Below are 22,929 nucleotides of genomic sequence, written 5' to 3' on the forward strand. Positions count from 1 at the left end.
CTTCTCCTCCTCCTCTCCGGCCCTACACTACCCTCCTTCTCCTCCTCTCCGGCCCTACACTACCCTCCTTCTCCTCCTCTCCAGCCCTACACTACCCTCCTTCTCCTCCTCTCCGGCCCTACACTACCCTCCTCCTCTCCAGCCCTACACTACCCTCCTCCTCTCCAGCCCTACACTACCTCCTCCTCCTCCTCTCCAGCCCTACACTACCCTCCTTCTCCTCCTCTCCGGCCCTACACTACCCTCCTTCTCCTCCTCTCCGGCCCTACACTACCCTCCTTCTCCTCCTCCTCTCCGGCCCTACACTACCCTCCTTCTCCTCCTCTCCGGCCCTACACTACCCTCCTTCTCCTCCTCTCCGGCCCTACACTACCCTCCTTCTCCTCCTCTCCAGCCCTACACTACCCTCCTTCTCCTCCTCTCCGGCCCTACACTACCCTCCTCCTCTCCAGCCCTACACTACCCTCCTCCTCTCCAGCCCTACACTACCCTCCTTCTCCTCCTCCTCTCCGGCCCTACACTACCCTCCTTCTCCTCCTCTCCGGCCCTACACTACCCTCCTTCTCCTCCTCTCCGGCCCTACACTACCCTCCTTCTCCTCCTCTCCAGCCCTACACTACCCTCCTTCTCCTCCTCTCCGGCCCTACACTACCCTCCTTCTCCTCCTCTCCAGCCCTACACTACCCTCCTCCTCCTCCTCTCCAGCCCTACCCTACCCTCCTCCTCCTCCTCTCCAGCCCTACCCTACCCTCCTCCTCCTCCTCCTCTCCTCCAGCCCTGCCCTACCCTCCTCTTCTGCCCAGGGTCTGGTTGTGCTGGTCCCATACCACAATATTTCCCCCCTCTCCTAACCTCATCTTCCTCTTTATCCCCCTCTCGTTCTCCTCTCCTTACCTAACCAGGGTCTGGTTGTGCAGGTCCCAGACTACAATGTTTCCGTCGCTGCAGCAGGAGAAGCAGACCTTGTTGTCGGGGGAGATGGCCAGAGCGTAGCAGGCCGGGGCAGAAGACGTCAACTCCGCCTTGATGCGGGGAGTGGGTGTGGCCAAGTCCCAGATTGACAGTGTGCTGGCCTCGCCTCCAACAATGAGGGTCCGCCCATCAGGGAGGAGTTTGCATGAGCGGATGTAGTTATCCCTATTCTGAATGGGTAACAGAGAAAAAAACTCCAGTGATTATAGGGTGCAAATGTGACTGTGTGAGGTGGGCAACATAAAATTCACAACTATTAATAATATGACCGCATCAGAATGAAGTCCTCTAAGGATTGCAGCCACAGCAGTACCACCAGAGTAAAACATTACCACCCAGTAACATTTCCCTTCAAGACAACTTGGTACATACATTTTTCATATACACTGTAAAGCATAATAAAAAAATGCCAATCACTAAGTTGTCCTTACATGACCACTGTTTGAGTGAGTCCTTCCTTTGCTATCTCTTTTGTGTCAGTGCGTTTGTGACTATGCAGAGTGTGTGTGTGTCCACTCACCAGACAGTCGAGCTGGGCCATGGCACTCTTGCTGCCAGGCTGGCTGATGTCCCACACCTTGACACAGCCCTTGCCGCCAGTGTAGACGTGGCGTGTGGAGGTGCTGATGGTGACGGCACACACCACCTCTCCATGGTTCAGAGTGTGGATCTGCCGGGCGTGCCGTGGGATGCCCGGGCCCAGCAGGGCGTCCGGAGGGAAAGGCACCGGCTGCATCTGTCCATCCGCACTTACATGGAAAGAGTAGGCACTGGTGAGAGAGAGAGAGAGAGAGAGAGAGAGAGAGGAGGTAAACAGAGGGAGGAGAAGAACAAAAACATTACTGTGTACACTACCGGTCAAATTCTAGAACACCTACTCAATCAAGGGTTTTTCTTTATTTTTATTATTTTTTACATTGTAGAATAATAGTGAAGACATCAAAACTATGAAATCTTGTAGTAAACAATCGTTTTTAAGAAAATTAAATGTATATTTTAATTTGTCAAATTTCCTTCCTTCTTAATGCGTTTGAGCCCATCAGTTGTGTTGTGACAAGGTAGGGGGGTATACAGAAGATGGCCCTATTTGGTAAAAGACCAAGTCCATATTATGGCAAGAACAGCTCAAATAAGCAAAGAGAAACGACAGTCCATCATTACTTTAAGACATGAAGGTCATACAATACGGAAAATGTCAAGTGCAGTCGCAAAAACCATCAAGTGCTATGATGAAACTGTCTCTCATGAGGACCGCCACAGGAATGGAAGACCCAGAGTTACCTCTGCTGCAGAGGATAAGTTCATTAGAGTTACCAGCCTCAGAAATTGCAGCCCAAATAAATGCTTCACAGAGTTCAAGTAACAGACACATCAACTGTTCAGAGGAGACTGTATGAATCAGGCCTTCATGGTCAAATTGCTGCAAAGAAACCACTACTAAAAGACATCAATAAGAAGGAGAGACTTGCTTGGGCCAAGAAACATGAGCAATAGACCGGTAGAAATCCATCCTTTGGTCTAGAGTCCAAATTTGAGATTTTTGGTTTCAACCGCCGTGTCTTTGAGACGCGGTGTGGGTGAACGGATGATCTCCGCATGTGTATTTCATACTGTAAAACATGGAGGTGGTGTGGGGGTGCTTCGCTGGTGACACCGTCTGTGATTTATTTAGAATTCAAGGCACACTTAACCAGCATGGCTACCACAGCATTCTGCACAGATAGACCATCCCATCTGGTTTGGGCTTAGTGGGACTATCATTTGTTTTTCAACAAGACAATGACCCAACACACCTCCAGGCTGTGTAAGGGCTATTTTACCAAGAAGGAGAGCGATGGAGTGCTGCATCAGATGACCTGGCCTCCACAATCCCCCCGACCTCAACCAAATTGAGATGGTTTGGGATGAGTCGGACCGCAGAGTGAAGGAAAAGCAGCCAACAAGTGCTCAGCATATGTGGGAACTCCTTCAAGACTGTTGGAAAAGCATTCCAGGTGAAGCTGGTTGAGAGAATGCCAAGAGTGTGCAAAGCTGTCAAGGCAAAGGGTGGCTATTTGAAAAATCGAAAACATATTCTGTTTAACCCTTTTTTGGTTACTACATAATTCCATGTGTTATTTCATAGTTCTGATGTCTTCACTATTATTCTACAATGTAGAAAATAGTAAAATAAAGAAAAACCCTTGAATGAGTAAGTGTTCTAAAACCTTTGGCCAGTAGTGTGTTTTATTGTCACATACACAAGCTAGGCGCAGTGAAATGTGCTGCTCTGCAGTAGTTGTTCATTTAAAAAAAAAAAAGTCCAATGCAGTCATCTTTATTTAATTAAGTACCTTACTATGATTGTTTTCAATTAAAATTGGCAAAAAGAAACAAAAATAGCTTCTTAGCAAATAGCAATTTCGCAAGCAAGAATTTTACTAGGACTGTCTGGGAGTGGTCTGAGTGGGGAGGCGAAATATCTAAACTAGCTGTTGGCAGAGGTTTGGAACTCTACTTGGTCTATTAACTCATTTACCACCTGGTGATGTCACCTGGCAGACCAAAACAGGCAAACATTTCAGTCAGTCTTTCAAACAGCTCTTACACTAAAAGGGCATCATCTCAATTTGCATAATATTATTCCTAGAGGTTGGACCAAATCACTATTATTCAAGTCACAAGGTCAGAGTCTCAAATCGTGTCCCAAGTAGAACGAGTCCAGTCAAGACCAAGTCGTGCATTCTAAGAATAGAATCAAGACAAGTTTTAAGCCAAGTCTCAAGTCAAGCAAAAATGCAAAAAATGCTTTACATACAATGACTTGTTCAACTACAAATCTGTCTATTTGTTGAAGCTACCAGAAAGGCCTTTTCAGTATTTTGTCTAACACATTTTGATATGTAAGAATTAAGTTTAATAACAAATTCAAGCTTCATAAGTAAATGATAAATCTACCATAGACCTACCATAAGACCAGTAGCTAGGCTTATGCTAGTAATTGTTGATTGAGCTCCATTGCTGGTGAGCTTGCAAAGTAACCAGTTAATATTGTCACCAAACAATATTTGGAGCTAGATATGTCAATCTTTTCTTCCTACAATTTGACGTTTGCGCTGCACCTGATCCTATAGCTGTCCTAAACGTTTTGACCCACGACCCCCCCATGCACACGAGTGCACATAATCACTGCGCAAACATCGCCTGTCATTAGAGACATAAATGGCAAAGCATTTTCAAAACGCAAGACACAGAAATACAAATCCGGTTGTAAAATGCAGTTTTATCTGAAAGTCATTCATGTTAGCAGCCAATATTAACTAGGGATATCATTTCACTTCTCTGTCCAGAGCAAGCAGAATCATAATGCCTAACTGTATGCAGTGGAGGTAGCAGGATAGGGTGGAAAACATGGTCTGTCAGTGCCTCGTGCCATCACTTGAGGGCCGCCTGCCCGCAGAATGCTCGTTGCCAACTGGGTAGACCCTCTTCCTCACAAATAACATAATTAATTCACCAGAATATCATTTACATTTACATTTTAGTCATTTAGCAGACGCTCTTATCCAGAGCGACTTACAGTAGTGAATGCATACATTTCATACATTTTTCCCCCGTACTATATGTTACATCTTCGTCCCATAATATTGAAGGCAGTGCGATGTTACAGCCATCTTTAGACATAACGTTAGCCAGTAGCCACCTGAAATATGAAAATGATCAATGAAAATGCCAGGTAGCCTATTATTGTTCTTGCAAAGATGCGTCTGTAGTAGATTTCTAAACTGTATTTTATATGAATAATATAAAACGTAGGCCTACTCTGTTTTTGCCAGGGAAAAGTAAGCAAGAGCTTTCTGGTCACTAATCTCTGGGTATGCGTGCTCGACTATGGGTGCCTATGCTGATGACTGGTCAACAATCAAGACATGCAATTTTTGGGTTCTGAAACACAGAAGAGATGTTTGAGACAATTTAGTGCAATACAGTAGGCCTATATTAGAAATCAGATCAAATGGACAAAGATATATAGAAAATACAAAATGGTAGCATATTAAAATATATGAAAAATATATATTTTTTCCCATTCAATTTCACACTCGTTACCCCCCAAAACCATCTCACTTTGAGAACTGCACTACCTACCCTGACATGTGTTGATTAACAGTTAGCTGGTCCAATCAGAGCGCAGAGTTTGCGTTTCACTAGAAAATCTATGCAAGTCGATGGAGCAGCTACTGTCTCTGGCTGCGTGGAGAGTAATCAACATAGACACCGTGCCACAAAATGAGTGACAAAACCTGCCCAGATAATTTCAAGTCATCAGTCTCAAGTCAAAGCCGAGTCTTGAGGCTCCAAGTCAAGTCATTTTATTTGCCATCATGTCGAGTCTCAAGTCAAATTTGCAATTGGAGTCAGAATAGAGTCCAAGTCATGCAACTGAGTCCACGCCGCTGATTATTCCAACCTCAGTGTGAAAATATATATATATAAAACACAGGAAAATAATTTTTTTGGACTGCACTGGGCCTTTAACAAGGCTGAAGCTTGAGGTTACCCTCAAAACAATAAAAGCCTACAATAGCAACAAACGAGTATGAAGACATAACAGTAAAATTGTGCTGTGGTCAGAGAATAAGAGGGCGTGATGACCGTATAAGTGGCTGTGGTAAGCAGAGGCTGAGAGAACAGAGAACAGCACTCACGGTTTCCCAGAGGCAGCGGACTGCAGGCTGGCGGGTAACCCTGGGACCCTCATGTGGGGGTGAGGAGACTCATAGCCCACCTGGAGGACAGGGACAAAATGTTAGCTCAGGCATCTGACAAAACAGTTACAACTCACACTCCCAAAAAGCCTTCTCAAAACCACATAGCAGAAATGTACTGCTTTCCCACAGTGAATAATAAGTCCATAACATGAAGAGATATAACTGGTTTATGAGGTCATATAATTTCATTTTCAATAAAAGCCTACTCAGTGTGCAAGTACACAGATACAGTTGAAGTCAGAAGTTTACATACACTTAGGTTGGAGTTAATAAAACTTGTTCTTCAACCACTCCACAAATCTTTTGTTGAACAAACTATAGGTTTTGACATCTACTTTGTGCATGACACAAGTAATTTTTCTAACAATTGTTTACAGATTATTTCACTGTATCACAATTCCAGTGGGTCAGAAGTTTACATACACTAAGTTGACTGTGCCTTTAAACAGCTTGGACAATTCCAGAAAATGATGTCATGGCTTTAGAAGCTTCTCGCAGGCTAAGTGACATCATTTGAGTCCATTGGAGGTGTACCTGTGGATGTATTTCAAGGCCGACCTTCCAACTCAGTGCCTCTTGGCTGATATCTTTTGATTTCCCCATGATGTCAAGCAAAGACCTCAGAAAAAAAATTGTAGACCTCCAAAAGTCTGGTTCATCCTTGGGATCAATTTCCAAACACCTGAAGGTACCACGTGCATCTGTACAAACAATAGTACGCAAGTATAAACACTATGGGACCACGCAGCCGTCATTCCGCTCAGGAAGGAGACGCGTTCTGTCTCCTAGAGATGAACGTGTTTTGGTGCGAAAAGTGCAAATCAATCCCAGAACAACAGCAAAGGACCTTGTGAAGATGGAGGAAACAGGTAAAGAAGTATATATATACAGAAAAACGAGTCCTATATCGACATAACCTGAAAGACCGCTCAGCAAGTAAGAAGCCACTGCTCCAAAACCACCATAAAAAAAAGCCAGACTACGGTTTGCAACTGCACATGGGGACAAAGATCGTACCTTTTGGAGAAATGTCCTCTGGTCTGATGAAACAAAAATAGAACTGTTTGGCCATAATGACCATCGTTATGTTTGGAGGAAAAAGGGGGAGGCTTGCAAGCCAAAGAACACAATCCCAACGGTGAAGCACGGGGTTGGCAGCATCATGTTGTGGGGGTGCTTTGCTGCAGGAGGGACTGGTGCACTTCACAAAATAGATGGCATCATGAGGAAGGAAAATGATGTGGATATATTGAAGCAACATCTCAAAACATCAGTCAGGAAGTTAAAGCTTGGTCGCAAATGGGTCTTCCAAATGGACAATGACCTCAAGCTTACTTCCAAAATTGTGACAAAATGGCTTAAGGACAACAAAGTCAAGGTATTGGAGTGGCCATTACAAAGCCCTGACCTCAATCCTACAGAAAATTTGTGGGCAGAACTGAAAAAGCATGTGCGAGCAAGGGGCCTACAAACCTGACTCAGTTACACCAGCTCTGTCAGGAGGAATGGGACAAAATTCACCCAACTTATTGTGGGAAGCTTGTGGAAGGCTACCCGAAACGTTTGACCCAAGATAAACAATTTAAAGGCAATGGTACAAAATACTAATTGAGTGTATGTAAACTTCTGACCCACTGGGAATGTGATGAAAGAAATAAAGGCTGAAATAAATCACTATACTATTATTCTGACATTTCACATTCTTAAAATAAAGTGGTGATCCTAACTGACCTAAGAGCAGGGAATTTTTTCTAGGATTACATGTCAGGAATTGTGAAAAACTGAGTTTAAATGTATTTGGCTAAGGTGTTTGTAAACTTCCGACTTCAACTGTGTGTGTGCGTGTGTGTGTGTGTATATATATTCCGTTTCCCTCTCGCTCTCTTTCCGTTTACCTCCCCTCCATCACTACCCCATCCCTCTCTCACCACTGGTGATCGTCCATATCCGGCTGCAGCGGCGGCGGCTGCAGAGCCGTTCATCTGGGGCGAGACCAGGTGGAGCCCCGCCCCATAGGCTGCCGCTGCCCCCGCCAGCTCCCCATTCACCCCTGGAGGGGGCAGGCTAAATGCCCCGGGGGGATACGCTCCCTGCACCGCCAAAGGGTTCCTCAGACCCAGAGCTGATGGGGAGAGAAAAGATTAGATTAAGAATCGGGGTCCTCCCGAGTGGCGCAGCGGTCTAAGGCGTCACTACAAACCCGGGTTCGATCCCGGCCTCTATCACAACCGGCCGTGATTGGGAGTCCCATTGGGCGGCACTCAATTGGCCCAGCGTCATCCGGGTTAGGGGAGGGTTTGGCCGGGTGGGGGAGGAGGCTTCACGTGGGTCATCGCACTCTACCGGCTCCTTGTGGTGGGCCGGGTGCCTGCAGGCGGACCTCGGCCATCAGTTGAACGGTGTTTCCTCCGACACATTGGTGCGGCTGGCTTCCGGGTTAAGCTGGCGGGTGTTAAGGAGTGCGGCTAGGCGGGTCATGTTTCAGAGGACACATGACTCCACCTTCGTCTCTCCCGAGCCCGGTGGGGAGTTGCAGCGATGAGACAAGACTAACTACCAATTGGATACCACCAAATTGGGGAGAAAAACAAGGTAAAAAATAAAATAAAATGATTTAAAAGATTAAGAATCGATAAAGCGACAAAGGAAATTAACCTTCAAAAGCTAGAATCCGGGCCTCCCGAATGGTGCAATGGTCTAAAGGCACTGCATCGCAGTTGCTAGCTGTGCCACTAGAGGTCCTGGTTCGAGTCCAGGCTCTGTCGCAGCCGGCTGTGACCGGGAGACCCATGGGATGGCGCACAATTGGCCCAGGGTCGTCCGGGTTAGGGGAGGGTTTGGCCGGCAGGGATGTCCTTGTCCCATCGTGCTCTAGCGACTCCTGTGGCGGGCCAGGCGCTGACACGGTCACCAGGTGTCCTCCAACACATTGGTGTGGCTGGCTACCGGGTTACGCGGGCATTGTGTCAAGAGGCAGTGCGGCTTGGTTGGGTCCTGTTTCGGAGGACACATGGCTCTTGACCGTCGCCTCTCCCGAGTCCATATGGGAGTTGCAGCAATGAGACTGTAACTTCCAATTGGATACCATAAAATTGGAGAGAAAAGTAATAATAAAATATAAAAAAGCTAGAATCCAACAGAGACTAGTAGCTGATGTTTACCTTAGAACTATGAATACAGAGATGGAGGAGACACCAAGACAAGTTTGTATTGCTTTGTTCCAATAATCAACTACAACAAAAAAGTGTCAGCACCTATACGTGTGGCTCAGTTGGTAGAGCATGGCGCTTGCAACGCCAGGTTTGTGGGTACGATTCCCATGGGGGGACCAGTATGAAAAGGTATGCACTTAGTCTGTCTGGATAAGAGCCTCTGCTAAATGACTAAAATGTAAATCTATATTACATCAGGTTGAATTGATCCAGTTGCATTTTTCTATCCTCATTCTATTACCCATCTTGGGTGTATTCATTTTCTTGGGAAAGGACATGATTACCATTCCCATTAGTGTGGCTGATAGAGTTAACACTGTTAGATAAGACAGAGACCCTGTGTAAACAGCCAGCCTGGGAGCCAGCTCTGATCCTCTACGCAGGATTCCACATCAAACAGGCTCAAACGCATAGCTCTCTGCCACAGCAGCGAGAACATCACAAGAGCACTACTGCACTCTGCTGGCTGGTCTGCCACACAGCAGTGTGGAGCCACTTGACTACTGAATGGGAGCTGCTGGGAGGGGAGATTGATGCATTGCAATAGACTGACACAGCATAATTATGAAAGTGTCAGAGTCCGTCACCTCTCAAACTCCCAGCTGAAAATCCACAACTCTCACAAACACATCAGGTAACCCATGTCAAGGGCATTTTGTATAGCTCAGCTGGTTGTAACATGGCTTACCATTTTGATTCATGCATGGACTCAAATACTGAATGCAGATGGAAACTGTAGGCTGCTTCAGATAAAATCTGATAATCAATGATCAAGGCTGATATTAAAAAAACCTATTGAAAACTTCAGTACACATGTGATCCATGATGTTGTTGGTTTTACCCAGAGGGTCAACGCCAGGTTTGCCAGGGACGGGCCGGAACTGTGGGGGTGCACTGGGGCCGGGGGTGGACGAGTCCTGGGAACTGTGGGGGGTGCCTGGCTTCATACCTGGGGTACTGGACTTCTCCCTCTGAGACAGAGACAGAGAGACAGAGAGAGTGAGACAGAGCGAGAGGGAAGTAGAGAGAGCGAGATGGGGAGAGGAGGAGGGAGGTAAAGATTGAAAAGTGTGAAAGAGAACGAGAGGGTGTGAGAGAAGAGATCGTGTGACGTGAATGTGAGATATCCTTCCATCACACCACAGTTATCAGAGAGACACTAGGTGCTAATGCTGTGGAGTTACATGAAGGACACCCAACATGGAGAAACCATTTGGAATGGAATATTTAACAGATGGCTTCTGTATCACTGCTGTTCTATGCATCTACAATCTATCTATACTGTAGAGAGGTCATGTAGAAATGCAGTAATTCACTAAGACTCAGTAAGGCTAGGGTCACATGGGACGTGAGTGCCCTTGACACAGAGTGAGGCTGAATGGAAGGACCATCACTGGAACTAAGTGTGTGGGCTGAGCATGCCTCACCATACATACAAGCACTCATCTTACCCTGGGCATAACTGTATGAAGCTGTGCGTTTGTCTCACAATAAAGGCATGTAATGGAGTGATGCTGAGCATACCGGTGGCTCCCGGTCCTTGCAGCGGGAGGGGGAGGCTTGGCTGCTGGAGGAGGCCAGGGACGCAGGGCTGGCCTGGGGAGGGGCGTCTTTACGAGACGGGGGCAACTTGTCCAGGCCGTTTTCTCTGGACGAGTAGGAGTGGACACTGCGGGGGGACGAGGGGTCCTGGGGGGGGGGTAGTTTACCAGCCATGGCCCCACAGTGTTTCTCTCATCAATCTGAATCAGTCAATTATCAGAGTGATTTAGGGGATTTGAACTGAGATGCAAAGACAGGCCAACTCACCTCATCCACCACCAAATTATCATCACTCTTATCCGCATCGCTGCCCTGCAATCAAAATGTGGGATATTAGTTAAAAATGTGCATGCACGCAGTGGTGGTTCTAGACCATTTCAACTGGGGGCCAGTTGTACTGTTAGAGGGGCCAGTTACATTAGACGTTATTGTTGTCATATCGTTTTCTTCACTGCATTGCAGGCATTAGCAGGCAAAAGACCATGTGCATAATCATTATTGTTGCCACTGTCTAATAACGGATGTAAAAAAAGAACGATAGCAAAAATTTGTTATGTAAAAATTATTTCATACTCCACATTTAGGGGGGCCACAAGGGGGTCCAAAATTGTTGTCACAGGGGCACTGCCCCCCCAGAACCTCTAGTGCACGCACGCGCACACACCCACCCACCTAATTACTGAATTAATGTGACAAACACATATTGCTAATCAACTTTCCAGCGATGCAGCATACTAACATAGTCTGTCATGAACTCCTTCTCGTCCGCCCTCCTCTTCTTCCCGTTGCTGAGGTAGTCTGCTGAACGGCCCTTATCCCCGTTGGACATAGAGCTCTGAGGGAGGGAATATGATGTGTCAAGAGGAACTGTATAAACCATGTCAACTTCATAACCACACTGGCTAAATGTGATGGGAAAAATCACACAGCATCGACTGGGGCTCAGTGTCTGTGAGGGAGATTGAGGATCGAGGTGAAGTGTAATATGGTGAAGTGTACTATATTGCAGTGTACTTGGGTGTAGGGAACTTGGGTGTAGCCGTTCTCACCGGTCCAGCTTCACGGTCTACGTCCATGATGGGCAGCATCGCCCCGCGTCCCCGCAGCCAGCCAAAACAGAGCAAACACAATACAACATGACTATCACCATTCTCACACATGGTCTTTTCTTGAAATGTCTATTTCTTTAGCATATCACTATCAATTTCACACATTATTAGCCCAACCCAATCAGCTCCAACAATCTAGCCAAGCCCCAGCCTAGACCAAACCCTACACATCTCATTATTTTCAGTCTAATCCATCCCTACCAGTCCCGTCCTTCTCTATCCTGCTCCACTTCCTGTCCCCGTCCTAGCCCATACCTCTGTGGTGCTCTGCGGCAGCTGCAGCAGCGGCAGCCTCCAGGTGGGCCCTCTCGTGGCCCTCCTTGGCAGCCAGCTGGGCCCCCAGGGCCCCAGACAGAGCCAAGAGGCCGGACCCTCCGCCCAGTGCCAGGCCAGGGTGAGGGAGACCCCCAGGATGGGGCCCCATTTGCATACCGTGCAGACCCTGCAAACCCTGGGCCACATGCTGGGAGAGGTGCTGCGCCTGCAGCTGTTGCTGAAAGGAGGAGAGAGAAGGAGAGAGAGAAGACAATGCAGGGTTAGAGGTGGACTGGATGTGGGCTGTACAGGGGCTGAAGGGGGACAGGTATACAGAAAGAGGTCTGTCTCCAGTGATGCAGGAGCCCATGCATGGTGCCATCCAAGATGGTGGGAGAGTGGAGGGAAGGAGAGTCTCCCTAGGAGAGCGAAGACTGTCACAAAATCAATCCATGGAGTGCATGATTGTTAAAAAGATGTGACGTGAAAAGAGCCAAGAAAATCATAATCTCTCAAATAATTGTGTTTTCTGTTTTTTCTAATCATCTTCAGTTGAAAATAATAATTGTATTTCTTCACATAGCACTAAAATATTTTTCTCAAGAGTGTAAAAATCAATGCAATGTGCAATTTGAAAGTCCTCCGGTTTGGTGAGGCCATTGAGTTGTCTCTTGGCACACAGCAGTAGCATTGTGCAGACACACAAACAGTGTCATCTTTCATCCCTCTCTCTTCTCCCTCTCCATTTCCTAACACTCATCTCAGCCTGTTCCAGTCAGACCTGCACTAAGTGACCAATTTGTCTGTGTGTGCGCGTGTGTGTGTGTGAGAGAACCTGTGTGCATGCTGGGAGGAGGGGGAATTGACTACCCACAGAAAGCACAAACAAAATAACCAAAATTAAGATGTATGAGAGGATGAGTTAAACACTGTATGAGGTATAGGAGGGAGTCCACGTACCCCTATCGACGCATTTAACTCCCCCATAGTCACCTGCTTGGCGCGCTCCATGGCCTGGACCACCTGTTGTTGGTGCTGTGGGACAAGCCAAGGTAACAGTGAGATGGGGAGAGGGGAAACTTAAATAAAAGTCTGCATTTTAACAAAATGTAAATACATTCAATGAAAAAAATGTGGTATATATAGCACGGGTTGGAACCAGTTCAGGGAACAGAACTGAAAACTGGAAAATAACTACATTATTTTAGGAACAGACCCCGAACCAAAAACTAAATTGATCAATACTGTTCCGGAACAGCATGTGAACCGGTTAACACTAGAACCACCATAGGCCAACAGCCACTAACATCTGATTTTGTAAATAAATAAAAAAATGCTCCAAAAACAAATCTTTGTCTAGCTCCTTCCCCGACTTCCTAAATATTTGTATTTTACACTGCTCATTTGTCAGAATTTTGAAATCACAAACAGAAAAAGTATTGAGCCTTTTTACTAGTTTTTTTCACATCTATTCTTAACTGTAGGACGTTAGTACCCAGCCAGGCGATAATGGGTCACTCTCTCTCGCCTCACTGAATGAATGAAAGACAAAATGGATGAATGGGCAATAATTGTGCACCTTACCCCACAATTCATTTTTAAATTAAGCCGAACTGAATGATAAGGAGGGTGAAGAGGTTGATTTCATTTAGAAAGACAATAGTCTAATGAGAAGTTTGTGTTATGCCCATTTATCAGCGGCAAATCATTTAACCGCAGGCCTTGTGGGTTAATACCATTCTCTTTTACGTTTTACTTTGTAAAAAGAAGCTGTTATGGGACTGTTTTATTTACTAAAACCGTATTACTAATAACATGCATTGTAAGAGAAACGAACATATGCTACATGTTGCAGCAGGCCTTTAGAATAATGCAAAACATATCCAGCGACGCAAACGATGCCAAACCACTGAATGAATGACAAATGCATGGAAGGGGCACTATTTGTGCAAGTTACTTCACTATCTAATTTAAATGAGGCCTAACTGAATGATGAGGGTGAAGAGGTTGATCTAATATAGAACAATAGTGTAATGATGAGCTAATGTTATGCCCATTTATCTGTGGTTCATTTTAATACTTTGACCACATGGCTTGTAGGTTGATACTATTCTCTTTCACGTTTTACTCTGTAAAAATGACCTGTTACAGGACTGTTTTATTTACTGTAACTATTACTAATCAAATGTATTGTAAGGGAAACTAAAACATGCTATGTGTTGCAGTAGTCCTTTAGAATAATGCAAAACATATCCTGGACGATGAGAGTCGGCCTGCACAGCTGGCTGAAGAACTACTAAAATAGTGATTATGTCAGACAGCATAGGCAACAGCTCTATAGAGATTAGACGATGACTTGGAATGAAATAATAATCATTTTATTAAAGTCATGAGAAAAAATGGTTACTAAGTGATAAGCAGTAAATGGGCAATCACTACCATCATAGGACTTTTATTCATGTTTTTACTCTGTCACAGCATCTGTGTTAATGTGCGTGTCTGCTTCCTAGTGGTACTGTACGTCTGAATGTTACACTGGGACTTTTTGTTACGAGGAGCATGCATGTGCGCCAGTCTGTGGGTGGATGTCAGAGATACCCAACGTGTTACTGATGTGTTAATATGCATGACCGTGTGTATGTGTGTCTCACCTCCTGTGAAAGGAAAGGGATGAGCTGGGCACAGATCACATTCAGGCGCTTGGCGATCTCCGTCTGCAGAAAAAGAGAGGGCGAGTGTGTGAGGCAGGACACTGTGGTTTTGTGTGTGCTCATCAAAGCAAAACACACACCCCAAAACCTTAGCAGGGCTGGCTGTGAGGGCCAGTATGGTAAATATTTCAGCTCCTCACATCTGGTCCATGCAAATCCAAACACTGCCAGGGAGCCTAGCTAAAATATTCATGGCCAGCATCTGTGTGTGCATGCCTACCTGCTGGGGTTCAGTGGGCTTAGCCATGGGCGTTTGCCTCTCTGATCCACACAGCTCTCCCTCCCTCCCCTCATTAACTTAGCGGTGGCCCCCAGCAAACCTGTTAAGACCAGTAATGATATGCATGCAGAGATCATGATGACAACATCATTATGACTGGGGGTCATTAGTCTTGCTGACAGCTAGCCTCTGCTGTTCGGTTTCCCTCTCTCCTCTCGCTCCGGCCGGCCACACAGCCCCACACCATTCTCTACTAAGTGATTTATTGATGCTGTGGTGAACTCCCACCCATATCCTCCTTCACACTCTTCTTCCTCTCCTTCTTGTCTCCCCCGCCTTCCATCCGCTTCCCTCTATTCTGCAGACAGGCAGCGCCCACCCTTCAGCACTCTCCTCCATAAATCCATCAGCTCCCCCCCCAGGGAAAAACAATGATTTCTTGTTAGAGAACGCCAACTACTGAATGTCATCTTCAGGAGAGAGGGAGCCAGGGAGATTGGAGAGAAGGGCAGCACGGTGGGAGGGAGAGAGAGAATGAAAATGAGAGCAAGAGAAAGAAGATAAAGAGGGGAGAACAAAATGGGAGAGTGAAATGAAAGGGGAGGCTCTTGTGCGTTTGAGGAATTGACAGCCAGTGAGGCAGGATGCATAAGGAGGAGAAAGAAGAGCTAGAGAGAAAGAAAGAGAGAAGGAAGGAAGGAGGGTGATTTGTGTGGCTTGTCAAAAGCAGAGCGATTGAGATGGCGAAACGAAGGGAGAGAGCAGACGCTCTGAAGGCAGTGACCTGATTTAAAGTGAAATTCAGCAGCATGGACTGTATACCTGCAGGAGAGAGGGAGGAAAAGACTAAAAGAGATGGGCAGAGAAGGAGAGAGAAAGAGTATGAGAGAGAGAGAGAGACAAAGGAGGAGGTTAGAGAGAGAGGAAGAGAACGTTATAGAGAAAGAGGGAGTTACAGAGGAGGAGAAAGTTATAGAGAAAGAGGGAGAGAGAGGAGGAGGTTATAAATAAAGAGGGAGAGAGGGAGGGATCTAGGGAGGAGGGTAAAGTCAGCAGCGGTAATAGAGAGGATTTTTGAGGGGAGTAAAGAGGATGTTCCAGCTGCTTTAGGAAGGGCACGTCTCTCCTCTTGTCTGTCTAGAAATAAGAATTCTGTTTGCAGATCCTATTAATGCAACAGCAGCATAGTGTCATGGGTCCACCATGGGCGGATTAGCATTTTGTGCTGGAGGCCAGTTCACTAGATTTTCCCAATAACATAACCATACATACATACATACATACATACATACATACATACATACATACATACATACATACATACATACATACATACATACATACATACATACATACATACATACATACATACATACATACATACATACATACATACATACATACATACATACATACATACATACATACATACATACATACATACATACATACATACATACATACATACATACATACATACATACATACATACATACATACATACATACATACATACATACATACATACATACATACATACATACATACATACATACATACATACATACATACATACATACATACATACATACATACATACATACATACATACATACATACATACATACATACATACATACATACATACATACATACATACATACATACATACATACATACATACATACATACATACATACATACATACATACATACATACATACATACATACATACATACATACATACATACATACATACATACATACATACATACATACATACATACATACATACATACATACATACATACATACATACATACATACATACATACATACATACATACATACATACATACATACATACATACATACATACATACATACATACATACATACATACATACATACATACATACATACATACATACATACATACATACATACATACATACATACATACATACATACATACATACATACATACATACATACATACATACATACATACATACATACATACATACATACATACATACATACATACATACATACATAGCATACATACATACATACATACATACATACATACATACATACATACATACATACATACATACATACATACATACATACATACATACATACATACATACATACATACATACATACATACATACATACATACATACATACATACATACATACATACATACATACATACATACATACATACATACATACATACATACATACATACATACATACATACATACATACATACATACATACATACATACATACATACATACATACATACATACATACATACATACATACATACATACATACATACATACATACATACATACATACATACATACATACATACATACATACATACATACATACATACATACATACATACATACATACATACATACATACATACATACATACATACCTCCTCTAGACCCAGATTGACTAGAAAGGGACAGAGGGAGAGAGATGACAATGGAAGGGGGTTGTACTCACCTGTTTGTGCATTTCAATATTAAGGCCGTATGACATCTCGTAATACTGTAAAAATGAGACATAAATCGATGGTTATACATTTGCATATATGTAGATCTACAAAGAAAATACACCTTTCAAGGCTAGATGAGTGGGCGAGTCGTTTTGTTTCATTTTGTGCCCTCAGCTCCAAGCTATGCCAACCTGGCATGTGAGCCCAGAGATGGTGTGTCAATCAATCGGTTCAGAACAAGGATGGAAAATCATCATTGGGCAGAGCTCAAATCATTTTAAAAACAGACGTCCCTTATATGACATTCTGACATGTCATTTTCAACAGGGTTGGTTGAGGAGTAAGTAGTGAGTGGTTTGTCAGCTAGGTGGAAGAAATAAAGAGATGGAAGCGCGTGTGTGTGTGTATGTATGAGACAGCTGGCTGTTTGTTCTGCCGCTGTGCCAAGATTCAGAGCTGTTGCTAGGCAACTTGCAGACTCCAAAATTCAGAGCCCAAAAAAAGAAGCGAGAAATGGGTAGAGTGCCAGGGCTGTGCCAGGCTACCACATAGCTCCTTTTGCAACAGTGGGGCCTGGCACCACACAGTCAGCTGCAGTTAGGGGGCTCTCTGATCACGCCTCATCTGAACACCGCTTGCTCTAAGGGAATGTGGAGGATTACCCATATTTGGGCTGGAGACAACACACGTGTGGTCCATGTGGTTTCCAGTGGGTGTGATGTTTAGTCCCTTGCCAGATGCTGGCATCAGTGGTGTTGTGTAGTCAGACACACACAGCCAGTCTAACCCGAGACAGTTCCAAAAAAGGTCCAGTTGCCAGGACCACAATTACAAATTCCATCTACACACCATTGCCCTAGAGCACACAAAAAAACTATACATACCTTGGCCTAAACATCAGCGCCACAGGTAACTACCAAAGCTGTGAGCCGAGAGACAAAACAAGAAGGGTCGTCTATGGCATTAAAAGGAACATAAAATTCGACATATCAATTAGGATCTGGCAACAACAACAAAAATACTTGAACCAGTTATAGAACCCATTGCCCTTTATGGTTGTGAGGTCTGTCACAAATATGGGACAAACACCAAATTGAGACTCCGCATGAAGAATTCTACAAAAATATTCTGTGTACAACGTAAAACACCAAATAATGCATGCAGAGCAGAATTAGGCCAATACCCACTAACAATCAAAATCCAGAAAAGAGCCATTCAATTCTACAACCACCTAAAAGGAAGTGATTCACAAACCTTCCATAACAAAGCCATCACCAACAGAGATATGAACCTGGAGAAGAGTCCCCTAAGCAAGCTGGTCCTGGGGCTCTGTTCACAAACACAAACAGACCCCACAGAGCCCCAGGACAGCAACACAATTAGGCCCAACCAAATCAAGCGCATACCCTTGTGAAGGTAGGAAACACCTCCAATTCGCTGATTCTCAACACTATGGCCCCACAAGGTGCGTGCTCAGCCCCCTCCTGTACTCCCTGTTCACCCATGAATGCGTGGCGATGTACACCTCCAACTCAATCACCAAGTTAGCAGACGACACAACAGTAGTGGGCTTGATTACCAACAACGACGAGACGGCCTACAGGGAGGAGGTGAGGGCACTTGGAGTGTGGTGTCAGGAAAACAACCTCTCACTCAACGTCAGCAAAACGAGATGATTGTGGACTTCAGGAAACAGCAGAAGGAGCACTCCCTATCCACGTCGACGGGACAGTAGTGGAGAAGGTGGAAAGTTAAGCTCCTCTGCGTACACATCACGGACAAACTGAAATGGTCCACCCACACAGACAGTCTGGTGAAGAAGGAGCAATAGCACCTCTTCAACCTCAGGAGGCTGAAGAAATTTGATGATACCTAAAACCCTCAAACTTTTACAGATGCACAATTGAGAGCATCCTGTTGGGCTGTATCACCGCCTGGTACAGCAACTGCACCGTCCACAACCGCAAGGCTCTCAAGAGGGTGGTGCGGTCTGCACGCATCACCAGGGGCAAACTATCTGCACTCCAGGACACCTACACCACCCGATGTCACAGGAAGGCCAAAAAGATCAAAGACATCAACCACCCGAGCCACTGCCTGTTCACCCCGCTATCATCCAGAAGGCGATGTCAGTACAGGTGCATCACAGCTGGGACCGAGAGACTGAAAAACAGCTTCTATCTCAAGGCCATCAGACTGTTAAACAGCCATCATTAACACAGAGGCTACTACCACATACAGACTTGAATAAAAAAAATGAACCTTTATTTAACTAGGCAAGTCCATTAAGAATAAATTCTTATTTACAATGACGACCTACCAGGGAACAGTGGGTTAACTGCCTTGTTCAGGGGCAGAACAACATTTTTTACCTTGTCAGCTCGGGGATTCGATCCAGCAACCTTTCGGTTACTGGCCCAAAGCTAAAGTGATTAGGCTACCTGCCGCCCCGAAATCATTGGTGACTTTAATAAATGGATCACTAGTCACTTTAATAATGCCACTTAATAATGTTTACATATCTTGCATTACTCATCTCATATGTATATACTGTATTTTATACCATCTATTGCATCTTGCTAACCTTGTGTATGTGACCAATAAAATTTGATTTGAGATAAGTTACTTGACACGTTGGAAAGAATTAACAAACAAAAAAAATAACTGTGCAAACTAGAACGCTATTTGGCCCTAAACAGAGAATACACAGTGACTGACCCAAACTTAAGGAAAGCTTTGACTATGTACAGACTTAGCGAGCATAGCCTTACTATTGAGAAAGATCGCCGTAGGCAGACCTGGCTCTCAAGAGAAGACAGGCTATGTGCACATTGACCACAAAATTAGGTCACTTCCTAACCTGCTGCCAAATGTATGACCATATTAGAGACACATATTTCCCTCAGATTACACAGATTCACAAAGAAATCGAAAACAAACCCAATTTTGATAAACTCCCAGATCTACTGGGTGAAATACCAGTGTGTCATCACAGTAGCAAGATTTGTGACCTGTTGCCAGAAGAAAAGGGCAACCAGTGAAGAACAAACACCATTGTAAATACAACCCATATTTACATCGTTACAACACTGTATATAGACATATGACATTTGAAATGTCTATTCTTTTGGAACTTCTGTGAGTGTAATGTTTACTGTTAATTGTTATTGTTTATTATCTACTTCACTTGCTTTGGCAATGTTAACATATGTTTCCCATGACAATAAAGCCCTTGAACTGTCTGCCTGCTCAGTGAAACACAAATCTCAACTCTTCTCCTACAGACAAGAATCATGAGCATGGTGTTTGTTAGAAGACCCAAGGTGGAGTGGATTGAGTGTTTGTTGTTGACTGTGTTTGAGGGTCTCACCATAACATAGTGTCTCTGGATCTCAGTCTTCTCTGTGGCCAGTTTCTCACACTCCATCTTCAGGCTGTAAGGAAGAGATTAAGATTTACAAGAGAGCAGATATGAGTATCTATATAATACACACCCTGTTCAAATGTTTTCATACAATATAATTCTAAAAGTTTCCCCACGCCCACAAAGACACACAGAGCCAGAAATACACACACATTAACTAACACACACATCCATGTTTAGTAGGCAGTGCAGACACCTGCAGATAGATGTGTGCCAGCAGAAATAGGATTGGGCAGGTGGACAGGACATTATCGCTTCAGAGCACACCAGGAATAGTTGAGCTCACACTTAGCACTTGCCTCCCAGCCAGACCAGACCTGGCGGTAGTCTCTCCCATGACTAAGGTGTCATTGAAGGGCAGGGACGGGGCGCACCTCTCCCTCCCAATCTCCTCTCTCCATTTGTCCATCTCCCCCTTCTAATTGCTCCTGGTCTGTCCCCTCCCTCTCACTATTTATCAGTCCCCTCCTCCCTCTTTTCTTCCCTCCATTTGTCCGTTTCTGCCTCTCTGACCCCTCCTCCCTCAGTCCTTCTGTCTTTGCCAAGTCACCCTGCTGTGACCATGACCCACCATGGGACCCCAGGAATCCTCAGCCAAGCACACACACACACAGCGCTCCTTTAAGGAACTAGCCATCGACCTCCCCTCCCCCGTGTCCTCTAACACACACCCCTCCCCCGTGTCCTCTAACACACACATCCTCCCTCCTCCCCAGCCCAGGGTTGTATTTCACCCCGGCGGGCATGCTGCTGACTTGTTTGTGTGTAGCAGATTTATGCGGGGGAGAGCAGTGAGGGCCTGGGAAATTAGAATATGATTAATACTGCAACATTACCAGGCTACAACAGGTAATAACAGCACATCCGCTCCCCTTCAGAAGGCCGGCGCTGCCACCCATAATTGACTCATTTATCAACGCCAGGGAGGAGACGAGAGGGGGAGGAGATTGAGGGATGGGAAGGGCGGGTGAGAGCTCGGGGGATTAAATTCATTCCCCTGATAGATTTTATTATAGTGGTGTCGCTCCCACGCAGAAGTCCCCCATGGCAGGATTTCTGAGAAGTGACAATTCTATCCGTATCAGTTCACCTAGACAAGGCTGGGCATTTCCGAGGGTGACTTTCCTCAAGTTGTGTGGAGAGAAACATGCTAACACCGATGACATATACAAACACCGATCCTGGGATTAGGACAATAACTGTTCTCAGATCAGGGTAAATATTATATTTTCATAATGTTTAATGGATTTACAACATGTAATTAAGTACAGGAAACAGTCGAGCTGAGTGAAGTGGTGAGCCCTTACTGAGGTTCCAGAGGACTCTGGAGTGCTGAGGGGGCAGGAGAGATGGATTCTCAGACAGCCAGGTTATCAGGAGTTTAGAAGACTGGTTCTGTATTCAATGCCTTGACAGACTGGCATGTCGTATCCAGACTGGGATTCAGTGGGAAAGTGCATTCATTGAGGCCAATGTCTAATTAAATCCCACAGGTCACAGACAACGCCGAAGAACATGGCTGACGTTTTACATTCTCCCAACCAATTGTGCAATTTTGTTATTTGTTTTGCGCAACTTATTTTTTTTACTTATCGTGTACTTCATGTTGCTGCTACAGTCTTATGACCGAAAATAACTTCTGGACATCAGAAAAGTGATTACTCACCACGGACTGGAAGAAACTTTTTCCTTTCACGAGTCCGACGAGAAGGATATCCTGCTTTCACTGGAACAGGCCCAGATCCATGCTTTTGCATGAAGAAAAGATGCCGGAAAAGGGGATGCAGACTGGGGGACCCTTCTGAGAAGCTGGAGGCGAGCGAGTAAACTCCCAATGCCTTCCATTCTACCTGCTAACATGCAATCGTTAAATAAAATTGATGACCTATTAAGATGATCCTACCAACGTGAAATTAAAAACTGTAACATCTTATGTTTCACCGAGACGTGGCTGAACAAAGAAACAGACAATATAGAGCAGCCGGGATTTTCTATGGATCGGCAGAACAGAGACGCTACCTCTGGTAAGACGAGGGGTGGGGGTGTGCGCGCGCAAGGTCTAATATTAAAGAAGTCTCGAGGTATTGCTCGCCTGAGGTAGAATACCTTATGATAACTTGCCGACCACACCAAGAGAGTTCTCATCTGTATTATTCGTAGCCGTCTATTGCCGCCTACGCTGCCGCCTACCTTGGCCAGGTCGCAGTT

At 44.9% G+C, this 22,929-nt stretch overlaps 1 protein-coding gene across 4 annotated transcripts in view; it reads right to left on the minus strand.

Annotated features, from left to right (window-relative positions):
- The window catches only part of tle2a (TLE family member 2, transcriptional corepressor a), a 48,778-nt gene that overhangs the window by 6,377 nt on the left and 19,472 nt on the right, over positions 1-22,929 (minus strand). Inside the window, exons 4-17 of one of the 4 annotated variants that reach the window (XM_014169695.2) lie at positions 20,668-20,731; positions 17,306-17,350; positions 14,490-14,552; positions 12,799-12,873; positions 11,839-12,076; positions 11,524-11,585; positions 11,214-11,309; positions 10,742-10,786; positions 10,457-10,621; positions 9,744-9,903; positions 7,649-7,842; positions 5,658-5,737; positions 1,493-1,742; positions 895-1,142 (exon numbers count right to left, since the gene is read on the minus strand). In XM_014169695.2, coding sequence (XP_014025170.1) covers positions 895-1,142; positions 1,493-1,742; positions 5,658-5,737; positions 7,649-7,842; positions 9,744-9,903; positions 10,457-10,621; positions 10,742-10,786; positions 11,214-11,309; positions 11,524-11,585; positions 11,839-12,076; positions 12,799-12,873; positions 14,490-14,552; positions 17,306-17,350; positions 20,668-20,731 — 1,785 coding nt within the window. The remainder of the gene's footprint in view (positions 1-894; positions 1,143-1,492; positions 1,743-5,657; positions 5,738-7,648; positions 7,843-9,743; positions 9,904-10,456; positions 10,622-10,741; positions 10,787-11,213; positions 11,310-11,523; positions 11,586-11,838; positions 12,077-12,798; positions 12,874-14,489; positions 14,553-17,305; positions 17,351-20,667; positions 20,732-22,929) is intronic. The other 3 variants (XM_014169698.2, XM_014169697.2, XM_014169696.2) reach the window with 3 other exon arrangements.

Source organism: Salmo salar, chromosome ssa23, assembly GCF_905237065.1.
Source record: "Salmo salar chromosome ssa23, Ssal_v3.1, whole genome shotgun sequence".
NCBI classification, from domain to species: domain Eukaryota; kingdom Metazoa; phylum Chordata; class Actinopteri; order Salmoniformes; family Salmonidae; genus Salmo; species Salmo salar.